The sequence below is a fragment of the Salvia miltiorrhiza genome, chromosome 8 (assembly GCF_028751815.1).
Source record: "Salvia miltiorrhiza cultivar Shanhuang (shh) chromosome 8, IMPLAD_Smil_shh, whole genome shotgun sequence".
NCBI classification, from domain to species: Eukaryota; Viridiplantae; Streptophyta; class Magnoliopsida; order Lamiales; family Lamiaceae; genus Salvia; species Salvia miltiorrhiza.
The window spans coordinates 49,992,014-50,006,299 of record NC_080394.1 but is presented as its reverse complement, the minus strand read 5'-3'; the positions used below and the strand labels follow the sequence as shown (position 1 = coordinate 50,006,299).

The window sequence follows — 14,286 nt, the reverse complement described above, 5'->3', positions numbered from 1 at the left end:
CTCCTATAAATAGAGCTCGGGGATCACTTCAATCTTCACCGATTCAACTACATAAGCTGAAACCCTGTTGAATTCGTCACTCAGCCTTCAAAGCCATTCGAAAGTTTGAATCGAAGAAGAGAATAACAAAGCCAAAAATCAGTCAATGCTGATTACATACATTCTCTTAGAACTTAGGCAAATATTGTATATCCAAAGCCTAGGTATAACTGATTGCAGAGAACTTGTTCTTTGTAATCTAGTTGGTAAATTTTCGAATCTCTTTTCAACCGATCGAATTGAGGGTTTGAGTTGTAAGGAGTTTAGCCAGTGTTCTGACTCCAAGAGATCTTAGTCTTTGCGGATGGGCATAGTTTTGTCTCAGTGAAGCTAAGAGTGAGAAATCCAACCCAGTGTGTTGGTACTGAGGTTTGTCAATGTGATCGACTAACCGTGGATATAGGAAGTGTTTTTCGAACCACGTAAAAATCTCTGTGTTGTTTACAGCTTTCAGTTTTTACCTTCTTACTTGTGTTCAAACCTTCTCCAACTGAAAACTGATTAACTGCAAAGAGAAACTTAATCTCTGACAACGTGATTAATCTCACATGCTATTTCGAAAGAAAAGTTTTCCGCTGCGTGTGTTATTAGTCTAACTGATTAATCTTCGGATAGTTAGTAAGATTCATAACATCTCTCCGTTCAACAAACTTGACTGATATTTTACGTATATCAGTTAAAGTCTCAGACTTAACTGATAACTCCTTACTGAAGAGTATTCAGTATCAGTCATCAACCTAAACTTTACTAAACTCCTTTAACTAAAAGGTTGTGTCAGTTTGTCTTTCAAGTTTCGTTTTGAAAAATAGCCTATTGGTGTATCCCCCCTCCCCTCCATACACCTATTCGAGACCCTCCGGACCTAACAACTAGGTTGATGCTCCGATGTGAAGTTGTGATGCCCTGGCTGTCTCCAAGTGCCAAATTCAATTGTCACTGAATCCAATATCTCCATGCGCCGCCTCTCGTCTTCTTCCTCATCCGAAGACTCGGGTTCTTTTTCCTGCAATGACGAATCGTCGTTGCGATCATCAAGTATGGGGATACTTCTACTTGCATCCAATCTCGGGAGGCAACATAGTAGACCTCTGTGAATCGTATAATCTAGCCTCATTGTGTTGATGCACAACTGCAGATTTTAACCCTTCTTGATCACGTATACAACGGGATATATTTTTTGTTCGAAAATTAGACATTTCAAATCCGAATCAGCCTTCAACGTCACTTTTATTTTTCTCCCTTTGTTGGTGGTCGATGCGTAGAAAATCATATGATGTGACTGACCATTCTCGTCTAATTGCTCATGAACCTCCCGCATCAAATTAGAATGAGAAAGGTCTTCCCCGGCCATGTATACAACAACTTCATCGCTGCCTACATACTGGGTTCTGAACGACATCTGCTTCAAAACGACACAAATACACAATTAAATATACTAAATAGGTAATCATGTACATAAAAACATGAAAACTACATACATAAATGCATGAAATAACATAATAATCAATAATAACAAAATCATGTACGTGATTTATGAAAGCATGCACAGGAAAACCCTAATCGTGCACGGAAGAACCCTAAGGGTGAAAAATGATTTACTTTACATATACAGTATTTTAGATGTCATAACTAAGCTCAAAATATGATAAGCCATATATATAACATAAATCATAAAAGAAACTACACATAATCAACAAATTTGAAACCGTTCACTCGTAAACATAATCGTACACAGTTTCGTGCACAATTTGTTATACACGTTGAACTTAGTGTTTTGGGTCCTAAAACCCTAAAACAATATTCCAGAAAATCTTAAACACTATTTAAACATATCTACAACCAACTGTGTACAACCATGTACTGTAGAACACTAACGGTGTACACACGAAATTTTTAAAAATTGTATATTTCACATACCTCTCGTAATATACGACTTCGCATGAATTTTTTTTTTAAATTCCTAGTGACAGTGTACGGGTTGTACGCTATTTTAGAGGATTTTATTGCTTTCTTTTTCAACTCTACAATGAATGGACTGATTTATTTTTTGAAACGACAATGAATGAACTGAATTGGTTGGTAATTGGTATACACTTATTCTCTCTTTATTAATTACACAACATCTTCTCTTACATATAATAAATGTCTATTTAATGTATAAGGTTTCTCACACTTTTTTTTAGTTATGGTGTAGTACGTGAGTTGAGTTTACATGCTATGGTCTGCAAATACACGTTATGGTGTGTGTTGGTGCAACAACCACCATTAATGGTGCGTGTTATTCGTGAATTTTCATATAAAATCATAAAAGAGTGAGTTATTTTTCTTTCACGTGAATACACGCATATAATCAGCTTTTTAGTCATTTATTTAAATCATAAATAAATGAAATATCAACATCTGCACGTTTTGACTCATCATAAAGATATTTAAGTACATACACCCACAAAATGACTACAAAACTCATACTTTTATGTGTGATGATATTAAACTTGTACATTTTATGAAATTGGCTATTCCTATATATTACCATTTTCTTCATCATACGCGTTGTTTAATTTGATATGTATATATGTGATTCATGTATTGACGTTACTTATATAAACTATCATATAAACGAATTCAAAAAAATTCCAAATATCTACAAAGTCCAAAATGCTATATTTTTTTTATATTTACAAGGTAAAAGAAAAATAGAGAAAAGACTAGGAATGAATATGTATAGATAGGTTGTCAAGACTGAGATTGAAAATGGTCATGTTTATTATTAGGGTGAATCAAACACTTAGTTGAGTTATATTCCTCTACATAAGAAAGTTCTTCAGAGTAAGTTCGTTGATGCGACGACGACTGCTTCTTTCCTTTTGGGCTCTCTCGCTTTTCATCATTTTCCCCTCTTAGTAAACCAGTCACCTATAAATTATATATAAATACACAAATTATTTAATTTTATTTAAGATGGCGCATCCACCATAGATTCTGGCGATTCAAGAACTAAAAAATGGTAAAAATATTTTTATTTAAACTTCTTTTTTAAAATACAAACTATGAAACCATGAATCTTATATGAAATATGTATGAATTTGCTCTCTATGGATTCGAACTCATGCTCATGAATTCATTGAACAAAATGGTTAATCCATAGTAGATCTTCGTGATCGAAGGCATGAAAATGATTTATGGTTTATATTTTAAAATGCTTTTTTATTTTAGTACATCTCTCTCTCTCTCTCTCTCTCTATATATATATATATATATATATATATATATATATATATATATTAAAGTTTTAACAAAGTAATGAATTTTGAATTCTATTTAAGTTATATGGAGAAATAGCTAAAAGAGTTTTTTTTTTTTTTTTTTGAAGAAGAAGTAATAGCTAAAAGAGTTAATTGTATATAAATTACTGAATTTTCAATAAATTCTCATTTTGCACACGAACTTTAAAATCTTTACTAAAATTATTAAATAATTATTTTTTTCTCATTTTACATACTCACTCATTTTTCGTTGTGGTGACATAGCATAAATTTATTCGCTTGGCATAAATATGCTCACGTGGGATAAATATGATCATGTAGAAAAATAGAATCGACATCATATTATATAATTGGATGAAAACAACATCATTTTAGGCTCAAAATTTGACCGAAAATTTATTAAGTATGTAAAATAAAAAAATTAATAATTAAATAATTTTAATAAAAAATTTTGAAATTCACATATAAAATAAGAATTCGTTGAAAAATCAATAATTTATTTGCAATTGATTGCTGCTAAAATATGAGATAAAATGTACCCGACTCATTCGAGGCCTGAGAACTGGGCTTTGCTGAATGCACATAGTGGCAGTGGAAATCACCCAACCCATTTGCTCTTCAATATACTCATTTTCCAAACATGGATCAACAAGCTCCGAAACTGCGTTCTTATCAAGCAAAGGCTTTGCCTACACACAATTCATTCATTATTAACACCATTAAGCACTTATTTGGTACTCCCTCCGTCCCATGAATCTTGACACGTTTGATTTCGGCACGAGAATTAAGGAGTTGTAGATTAGTGTTTTAAGTGTGTAGTTAATAAAGTATAAAAGTGATAAAGTAGGAGAGAAAAGGTAATTAAAGTGATAAAGTAAGAGAGTGAAAGTAATAATTATTACCTTATTTGGAAACGTGTCAAGATTCGTGGGACGACCCATAAAGGAAAACATGTCAAGATTCGTGGGACGGGAGGAGTATTCATATTTCAAAATTAATTGATTAATAAAAACAAGATAAATAATATAATAAATAATACTTCGTCCGTCTATTATAAATGTGGTCTTTTTATTATTTTTGTATGTCCATAATAAGTGTGATCTTTCTATTTTATGACATAAACCCTTATATTTTTACCGTCATGCACACTATTAACAAAAAATTTTATCTCACAATTTATTAACTATTTAACAAACCAACTTGGTAGGTCCTTCTGTGCACTTTATATACATCTCCCATTATTTTCTTAAAACTCGAGTTATCTCATCCACACCATACTTATCATGGACGAAGAGAGTTTTAATAGTTTTAAATAGCTAGTTACTGTATTGTTAAGATTAATTATCTCATGGATGAGGTAAAGTTATTTTTCAAAGGGAAATAGTGAAATAAGAAAAAGTCTTTGTTTTATCTCGGTCGCTCTTGATTAATACTTTAGGGTACCAAACGAATAAATAACCTCAAATTATTATAAAGCCTACTATGTTCAATTTCACATAGTTGATCAAAGAATTAATTTCAATTTTTATTCAAATTTGTAATGTTTGCACTACTTTTAAAAATTAAAGACGTTATAATTATAATAATATTAAAGACTTTATAGTAATTGTAAAATGTTTAAAAATATGTAGTACCCAAAGCACAAGGCTATTCTTGGACTCATCCAATGCTTGACGCCCAGTTATAAGCTCCAAAAGTAGAACACCAAATGAAAATATGTCGATTTTCTCATCAACTATTCCATGCATAAAATACTCCGGAGCAAAGTATCTGCCAATTAATTAAATATGTGAATAAATTTCAATAATATACTACTTAGGAGTAATTATTAAGAAAAAAAGAAAATTGCACGTACACACCCAAATGTGCCTTCAAACTTGGTGGCATTGTGGTGGGACCAATGTTTAGGTAACCATTTTGAGAGCCCAAAATCACAAATCTATTTCATCACAATTGCAAAATAGATCTAATTAGTGCATCATTATACAACTAATTAGAATGTATTATCTAATTAAATACCTGAGGCTCGAAATCTTCAGATAAAAGGACATTATCAGCTTTAATATCTCTATGAATGATTCTTCTCTCACAACATTCATGTAGATAATGTAAGCCTTCTGCTACCCCAAGCATTATCTTATACCTCTTGCTCCACTCCAATTTAGTATCTGAATCTACAAGAAATTAAATAATCGAGTGTGTTAGATTCAATCATACATAATTATCAAGAGAATAGTTCAAGAAAAATATACCAAAAAAGTCTCAACGTTTAACGGTTGCATCGTAACATTTTGGTACTCGAACAATGTAACAAAAATATCTCTAATTGAATTTTTCAGTCTCTAAAAATCGACGTGTCATATCTGGGAAAAGTGTTAAACGTTGAGACATTTTTGTATATTTTACCATTAACAGAAAAATAATTAAGAGATGATGATTACTATGAAGCATTGCACCCAAGCTTCCTAATGATGATAATTGGAGAACAAGAAATGCTCCTCCTTCAACTCCATAGCCCACCATTTTTGCAGTATTTGGATGATTGAGATGTGCAATTATTCCAATTTCTGATAAGAAATTAAACACATCTTCTTCTGGGACTCCCTTGTTCAGCCTCTTGATTGCAACACATTGCTCATTTGGCAAACACCCTTTGTATACTTCAGAGTAACCTCCTTTGCCAATCAAATTCTCTAATACCCAAAAAATGAAACTACTCATTAATAAATTATAGTGGAGTGACACTAATTAATTAATTACCTGAGCTAAAGTTGTTAATTAATTAGGGTTAATTGCACACGAACTATACTCAAATATTAATTTTTAACTTGATCTATTTTTTTGGTAAAAAAATATATGAACTTTTAATTATTTGGAATATGACCTAAGACCAAAATTTCGCTGCCCAATAACTTGACTGTCTGTAGTCTAACAGACAATCTGAATGTACCGTTGGAAAGCTATTGACGTTATCTTTCTAATGATACTTATATTGTTGGGTTTTGGCAAATGAAAATGGTAAAAAAAAATGCAGAGTTTCATGACATCAACTTTCATGCGACCATTTGCGGTTATCAAAACTCAGCAATATAAGTATCATTGGAAAGATAATGTCAAGAGCTTTGTAAGAGTACCTTCAAATTTTCCATCGGACTTCAAACTATCAAGTTATTAGCCAACGAACTTTGGGCTCAGGTAAAATTCCAAAAAAAAAAAAGTTATGTATTTTTCGAAATAGACTTAGTTAAAAACCAAATTTTGAATATAATTCGTATATTTATAGACAATTAATCCTAAATTATAGTGGGGTGACACTAATTAATTAATTAATTACCTGGGCTAAAGTTGTTGGTTGCAGCCTTGAGCTGTGCATATGTGAAAGTTTTCCAAGTATAATTGAAGGGGCAGGTATCAATGTCCAAACTATTTTGCCTAGAACTTCTGCTTATTCTTTTTGACACTACTTTAGGCACTGCTAGAGGCAATTTCTTGATGGGGCTCTTCTTCCACAGCTTCACAAATCTTCTCCAACCCCACGAGATCTTCGAGCTATGGCTACGGCCTTTTTTTATCGGGGGTTTCTCTGTCTCTGCCTCGTTCTCTGTATCGTATTTCACTATTTCGTTGTTCGTGTCTTTTTGTTCTGTATCGTAAGCTTTTAAATCTACAAATCAATAATATTTCAATTCTTGTCACAAATTATGTGTGCTATAAAATGTGTTAGGGAAATATAATTTTGATGATGAGAATGTTGTTACCTTGAGCAGAAGTAGAGCAAGGGAATGAGAATGCAAACTTTTGATATGTTTTATTCCCTATAGAATTGGTTTTCTCATGTTTCCTACACCAAAAAAGGAAAAAAAAAATCAAAATAAAATCTAGATGGCAAAAAAACATTACTCCTTCCATTCAAAAAAAATAGTTCTAATTTATCATATCATTATTTTCATTTATGGACCCACCACTTTTTAATTTGTGGGACTCTTTCTCTCACTAAAAGCATCCACAGTAGGAGGTGTTAAAGAGACGCGCTAATTGGTGATTCCCACCTTAGCGTCTCTCTTTCCAGTGCATTGGTTCTATAAGAGGCGCTATAATCTTCATTTTCATTTAATGCTATTTTTTACTCTTTTATTTTAAAATTTAATATTATTTCATTAAAATTAAAATAAAACACTACATTAATTAAAATATAATATAATAAATAAAAATATTATAATAATTAAAAATTAGGCAAAACAAATTAAAAGAATTAAAACGTTTAAGATTTTAAAATTTAAAAAAACAAAAATTAGAAGAAGAAAGGGTTTGATAGTGAAGAAGAAGAAAAGGAAAAAGTTTAATAATTCTTCCCCCCCATTTTTCTATTTTTTTTTTTTTTTTCATTCGTGCCTGTTATGCACGCGCTCGTCATTTCTCTCTTCCGTGCCCGGTACCAACGAAGGCACCGAACACGTGCCACCTCGGTTCGCCAACGGGAGGTCCTCCACCAACTCCGACTCGGTCCGACGCTTAAATGATAGCGCTGTGGATATTCTAACACTCTCTACTTAAAAAAAAAAAAATCGTGACACTTACTAAATAAATAACTAATTTATCTTATAACGTGCCGCCCCTCTCTTAAAAGTTAAAACTATTTTTATATATGGCGAGAGTATAATATAGATGGCAAAATAATTCTACATATGTAACATTAACTTTTTCAACCATACTTTCTCAGCTAAGAACAAGAACACACATTTACAAACACCTCAAATCACACAAATTCAAAAGTTATGTATATATTGTTTCAAAACAAAATTCACCATGACCATAGTACGAGAATAAAAGATAAAAATCAGGAATTATTAAGAGACATCTCAAAAAAAGGAAAAAAGATGAGCAAATTAGTTTAAAGGAAAAAAGAAAAGGCCTAATTAATTAAGGAAAAGATCTTACCGCCGGAGAGGAACAATTTCTTGAGAGTTTTGATCGGCCATGAAAACCAACTGTTAATATACAAGGAATATTTTTGTTTTTGGAAGCATTTAATTATACAAGAAACATTTGCTGCCAAAAACAAACGATCCGCAATCATCTTTTTGGTTTTTATATCGTCATAAATGTTTCTTTTTCCCGGGATATAATTTAGAATCACAGAAAAAAACTGTTTTTTTTTTTTTTGTTTTTTTTTTAAATAAATCAAGTTTTAAAAAAATAAGTAATTTATCTGCAAATTTCGGAAAAACGAGAAAAGGGAAAACTAAAGGACCTCTTCATCTATATAAGGAGATAACCTCTTTTTGCTCTTGGCCATCAATCATACATCTCGTGAGGAATAGGAAAATATTGCAGCATTGCAGTGATTAATGTCACATAAATAAAAATTATATTGTAGTAATAACTTGTTGCGGGTTATATATATATGTACTTAAAAATATAATCTAAAATTAAAATTGAAATTAAAAGATCAATATAAATTGGGTTTTGGGTGAAGGAAATTACTATGAGATTTATTTATTTATTTTTAGATATGATATGACAATCCACCACGCCTTCTGCTTCACCGGATCGCGGATATCCGCTGCCTACAATCCATCATCGGCGGTGGCCGAGATTTGCAGAATGAGTGACGAAGGCAGCGTCCAGACGGGAAGAAGGTCCAGACGATAAATCAGGGGATTTTTCCATTTTTTGATTTTTTTTATTATTTGAAAGAGCTTGACAAAACGACGTCGTTTTACCACATCGGAAAATCGTCCACGTCAACAAAATTCGACAGCCACATTACCATCGATCAAGGTGTTGGTCAACGCGGGTGCAATTTGCGATTAAATTAAAAGGCGGTATATTCTGGGCTATTTTTGAAGGTCATATGCAATATGCAAATCCGGTGAAAGTTCGTGTATTTTTCGGCTATTAACCCTTTTTTATATAGCCTAAACTTTAAAAAATTAATTAATTATAGCCACAATTGCACCAAAATTATATTTGCAGCCTATTCTTTATCGTGATTACAGCTATAATGATGATCAATTGCCACGAAATTAGAGTCTAATGTATTCTACATGAAAAGAGATTTTCAAAGGTAGGTAGCACATCGTCATCAGACCATCGGTGTAGTCGGAATCGTGCAAAAAAGTTATTGCAATGATGCCAACTTTCACACGCAATTCCGACTTCATCGGAGGTCCGATGATGATGGGCTACCTATCGTTGAAAATCTCATTTAGTGTAGAATATATTATAATATGATTTCGTGACAATCAGTCATCGTTTCATATGTAATTTCGATAAAGAAAAGCTAATATCATAATTTTGATATGATTGTGGTTATAATTAAATATTTTTTTTAAAGTTTAGGGTATATAAATAATAAATCAAAGTTGAGGTTCACTACAAAAAAACGCGTAATTACCGGCGAAAATTACCGGCGGCGATTTTGCCGTCGGTAATTAACGGCGGCACGGCGGCGACATTCCAGGCGACCCGAGCTTTCGAAATTACCGGCCAGTTACCGACAGCAAACTTGCCGCCGTTAACTAGCGACGGTGACGCCGCCGGTAAGTTTCGAATATATAATAAAACATTAAATTAATACAATTACCGACGGCGTTTATGCCGTCGCTAGCTAGCGGCGGCAATTGCCGTCGGTAATGGCCAATATTAGGGCACGCGTAACCTCCTTTTTCACTTTTGCGCAGAACAGATCCCCCCACCCCCCCCCCCCCCCCCCCCCCCCCCCCCCCCGCCGCTTCGCCCCTGCTGCTGCTGCCTGCTGCTTCCACCAGCCGACCACCGCCGCCGAACCCCGCCGCCGTGCCCAGCCGCCCAGGTAACTCTCTTTCTCTCTCTCTCTCTCTCTATATATATATATATATATATATATATATATATATAATTTTTAAATTTTGACTTATATTATTAATTTATTTTAGTTCGACGATTTCGTTTCACCGCTTTCTTCACGACACCTGCCGGAAACCACCACCGTACGCTCTCTTGTTTAATTATTTATTTAATTATTTATGTATTTATATGTTAATTAAATAGATTTATTTGTTATATATAGTTAATAATTAATTTATAATTGGCTTTGTTTATAAATAAATTATATGAAGCATGAATAATTTTAAATTATATCAATTGAAGCATGATTAATTTTAAATTATATTAATCAATTAGTATATGTTGTTAGTTTAGTTTTAAATTATGAAGCATGATTAATTTTAAATTATATTAATTTTAATCAATTTAGTTTAAGTTGTTTGTTAGAATAATTTATATATGTTGGATAATATTGTGGGATAGATTTAATCAATTTCTTAAGGATCTTCTCCCTTTGGGATAGAAATTGATTACTCCCTCCGTCCCGGCTTTTGGTATCCAGTTGAGAACGGCACGAGTTTTAATAAAGTGATTGGTGTGTTGTGAGTGGAATAAGCGTCTCACATTTTATGTGAGAGTTAAAATAATTAAAGTGGAGTAAGGGTCCCACCTACTTTTACCAAAAATAGAAATGGATACTAAAATGTGGGACGACCAAAAAAGGAAAGTTGGATACTAAAAGCTGGGACGGAGGGAGTATTTCTTAAGGATCTTCTCCCAACAAATGATTGTTTTTAATTTAATTACCCTAATTTTTATTGCTTTTATTTGTATTGTATTATTGCTTCGACATTGGGGGGCCGGGTAGACCTAGCATAGGCTTAGTAAATTAGGACCACTATGGTCACTATAGTTGCTGGTAGAGTCGAGCACTTGGTAGTTAGGATAGTGGGGTTATGCTGTCGAAATTTTATTAGATTTCAAGTAATTTATTATATTTTATTTGTTTTTTTCAATTAGAATTTGCAAGAATGAGTGATAATCGTATGTGGATGTACGCGAGATACAATGATCGTACTGCATTTGAAACGGGGCTTGAGTTTTTCCTTGAGTGGGCGTTCAATCAAACGGCGTACACAGATGGACAAGGTAACATTAGGTGCCCGTGTAAGAAGTGCAAGAATCAAGCGTATTTAGATGTACCTACGGTCAGAAAACATGTTAGTAGGCGTGGATTTGTCCTGAATTACAAAGTTTGGGTTTCTCACGGGGAAGCACCGCTGTATATGCCGAGAGAACATGCTATAATGAATGAGGATGATGGATTATACAATAACTATGAAAGGATGGTGCATGACCATGCTGGACCTAGTAATTATCAAGATCCTCCAAATCTGGAGCAGCCGCCCAATAATGACGCTCAACAGATTTATAACATGTTGGATGCAGCGGATACTCCATTGTACACAGGATGTGACACGTACACACAATTAAGCTGGATGACTCAATTCATGAGCATAAAGACTGAAAGCTACATGTCAGAGAGGACTTACAATCAGATGTCTTCGATGATGAAAGCTGCTTTACCAGATGGTAACAACTGTCCAGAAGACTTCTATAGTACGAAAAGAAATCTACGTGGTTTGGGTTTGCCAGTAGAGAAGATCGATTGCTGTGTTAATAACTGCATGTTGTATTGGGGGGAAACTAGTGAGCTACATAGTTGTATGTTCTGTGACCAATCACGATATAAGGACAGCTTGCGTCCATCTGGGAGTCGCAGAAAGAAACAAGTGCCCGCCAAACAGATGCACTATTTTCCCTTGACGCCCCGATTGCAGAGATTGTTTGCATCTCCTGCAACTGCTGAACATATGCGATGGCATGCGACCTCCACAGACGATGGGATAATGCGCCACCCGGCCGACTCTCCGGCATGGAAACATTTGAATTCAGTCTTTCCTGGATTCGCCGAGGAGATCAGAAATGTGAGATTGGGCCTCTCTACAGATGGTTTTGCCCCATTTGCACAATCAGGGCGTCAATATTCTTCTTGGCCAGTTATTGTCACGCCGTATAACCTGCCTCCGTGGTTGTGCATGAAAGAACAATTCATGTTCCTCACAGTCCTCGTGCCTGGCCCATCAAACCCAAAGATGAAGTTGGACGTATTCTTACAGCCATTGATACACGAGTTAAAATCTCTGTGGGAGGTTGGTGTGAACACTTACGACATATCGTTGAAGCAAAATTTCCAGATGCGAGCAGCTCTGATATGGACTATCAGTGATTTTCCAGCGTACGCTATGTTGTCTGGGTGGGGTACAGCTGGAAAATTGGCATGTCCACATTGCATGGAGAATACAGAAGCATTCACTTTGCCGATGAGTGGAAAACAATCGTGGTTTGATAATCATCGGAAGTTCTTACCTCCTAACCATGTGTTTAGGAGAAACAAAACTTCATTCTTGAGGAATAAGACATGCAATGTTGGTCCACCAGAACAAAGATCAGGAATACAAATCTTGAATCAAATCGAGGGGTTAGGCTTCGTGAAGGTTACCGAAGACTTCGATGGCAGGAACGCTCAACTCGCCAAATATCAAGATGTAGGGTGGAAAAAGAAAAGCATATTTTGGGATCTACCCTATTGGAGACATCTTTTGATTCGACATAATCTGGATGTCATGCACATTGAGAAAAATGTGTTTGATAACGTGTTTAATACTGTCCTGAATGTGAAGGGGAAGACAAAAGATACAGAAAAATCTAGAGAAGAATTGAACACCTTCTGCAAGCGGAAAGAGTTGAAGAAAGTGGATGGAACTCGAGGGTATCCGAAAGCATGTTATACGCTTGACAGGGAAGAGAAGAAGATCTTACTTCAATGGATCAAGAGTCTTAAATGCACATTTTGGTTGAATTTGATTGCAAATTTGTGTTGTTTGTTAGTTACTGTTAATGTTATGTTTCGCTATATATTTGTTAATTTAATTGTATGCAACAGGCATCATGTCTACCTCTCGAGGTTTCTTGGGATTTGGGGGCAATCTGGCGTTAATGCGCCAGAAGCTACAGCAGATACATCTGATGGGTCTGGGACGCATATTTCTGGGACTCCCGAGACTCCCCAGGCTTCTAGTAGTTCACGGGCTAGAAGGCCTAGGGGCCCTACAGCTGCCGCTATTAGAGAGAGAGAGGTTAAGGCACCTGATGGGAGGACGGTATTTCAGAGGCATCCTACGACTGGGTAAGTATTTTAGTTTAAATTACTGTTTCCCGTACACCATGATTAAGTGATAAAATAATTTGTACACAGTGTTTTGTTGGAGCCCACTGGCCTGTCCAAAGCTTGCACGCGCACATTTAAGATGTTTAATAACCCAGGCGGGTACACATGGAAGTTGACGCCCCCGGCGATGAAGGATAAATTTTTTGATGAATTACAGGTACAATTAAATTTATAATACATATAAATATATCATATTAAATTGTTAAAATGTTTGATATTAAATTAATTCTCTTTCTTTCAACAGAAAGAGTTTATGTGGCAGCCCGACGATGAGCGTGACGTGAGGAAAATGTGGGAGACAAACGCCCGCAAAAGGTACTCCGACATGATGAGCGACTACAAGAAAGAGCTCAAGCAGTGTACCCGCCAAGGGAGAGAGATGTCTAGACCCGTCTGGATGACTCCCGATTTTTGGACTGGACTCCGGGATTACTGGCATCAGCCTGAGGTTGAGGCTGTTTCAAATCGAGCACGTGCCAACCGGATGTCCGAGCCCGATTGGGAGGGTACATGGATCAGTAGGCACGTGGGCGGGTCCCAGTCGACTCGTATCCTGCAGCAGTATATGGTATGTAATTAGCAAATAATTAAGTATATAAATTATATTAATATCTTGACTAATATAAATTATTTATCTTATATAAATGCATCTATAGGGCTTGGAGCCTGATTTTTCCCAGGATTCACCGAACTATGCCACCTTCCTCCGCCTCCACATGTACCCCGACGGAAGTTTTACGTCTCCGAGAGATGCAAGAATTGACGTAAGTGTTTAAGTTTATTCAAATATCTAGTGAATGTATTTATTTTCTAACAATTATGCATTGTTATGTATGAATTAGGCGGAGGTTCATCAACTGGCCGCTGCCACAGGACGACAGGACC

General features: G+C 35.0%; 1 protein-coding gene across 2 annotated transcripts; it reads right to left on the bottom strand.

The window, feature by feature from the left end:
- Positions 1-914: 914 nt before the first annotated feature.
- Positions 915-8,478, bottom strand: LOC130998863 (receptor-like cytosolic serine/threonine-protein kinase RBK2). 2 transcript variants are annotated; one of them, XM_057924287.1, is made up of 9 exons: positions 8,241-8,478; positions 7,061-7,143; positions 6,637-6,966; positions 5,744-5,995; positions 5,322-5,476; positions 5,162-5,241; positions 4,937-5,072; positions 3,842-3,991; positions 915-1,438 (listed from the first exon to the last, which is right to left on the bottom strand). In XM_057924287.1, the coding sequence occupies exons 1-9, from the start codon at positions 8,279-8,281 to the stop codon at positions 1,178-1,180; spliced, it is 1,488 nt and encodes a 495-aa protein (XP_057780270.1). In that variant the 5' UTR covers positions 8,282-8,478; the 3' UTR covers positions 915-1,177. The 2 variants fall into 2 exon arrangements, with proteins under 2 accessions (XP_057780270.1, XP_057780271.1); XM_057924288.1 differs by lacking the exon at positions 915-1,438 and adding an exon at positions 2,678-2,952 and having other exon boundaries at positions 8,241-8,475.
- Between the last annotated feature and the right edge of the window lie 5,808 nt (positions 8,479-14,286).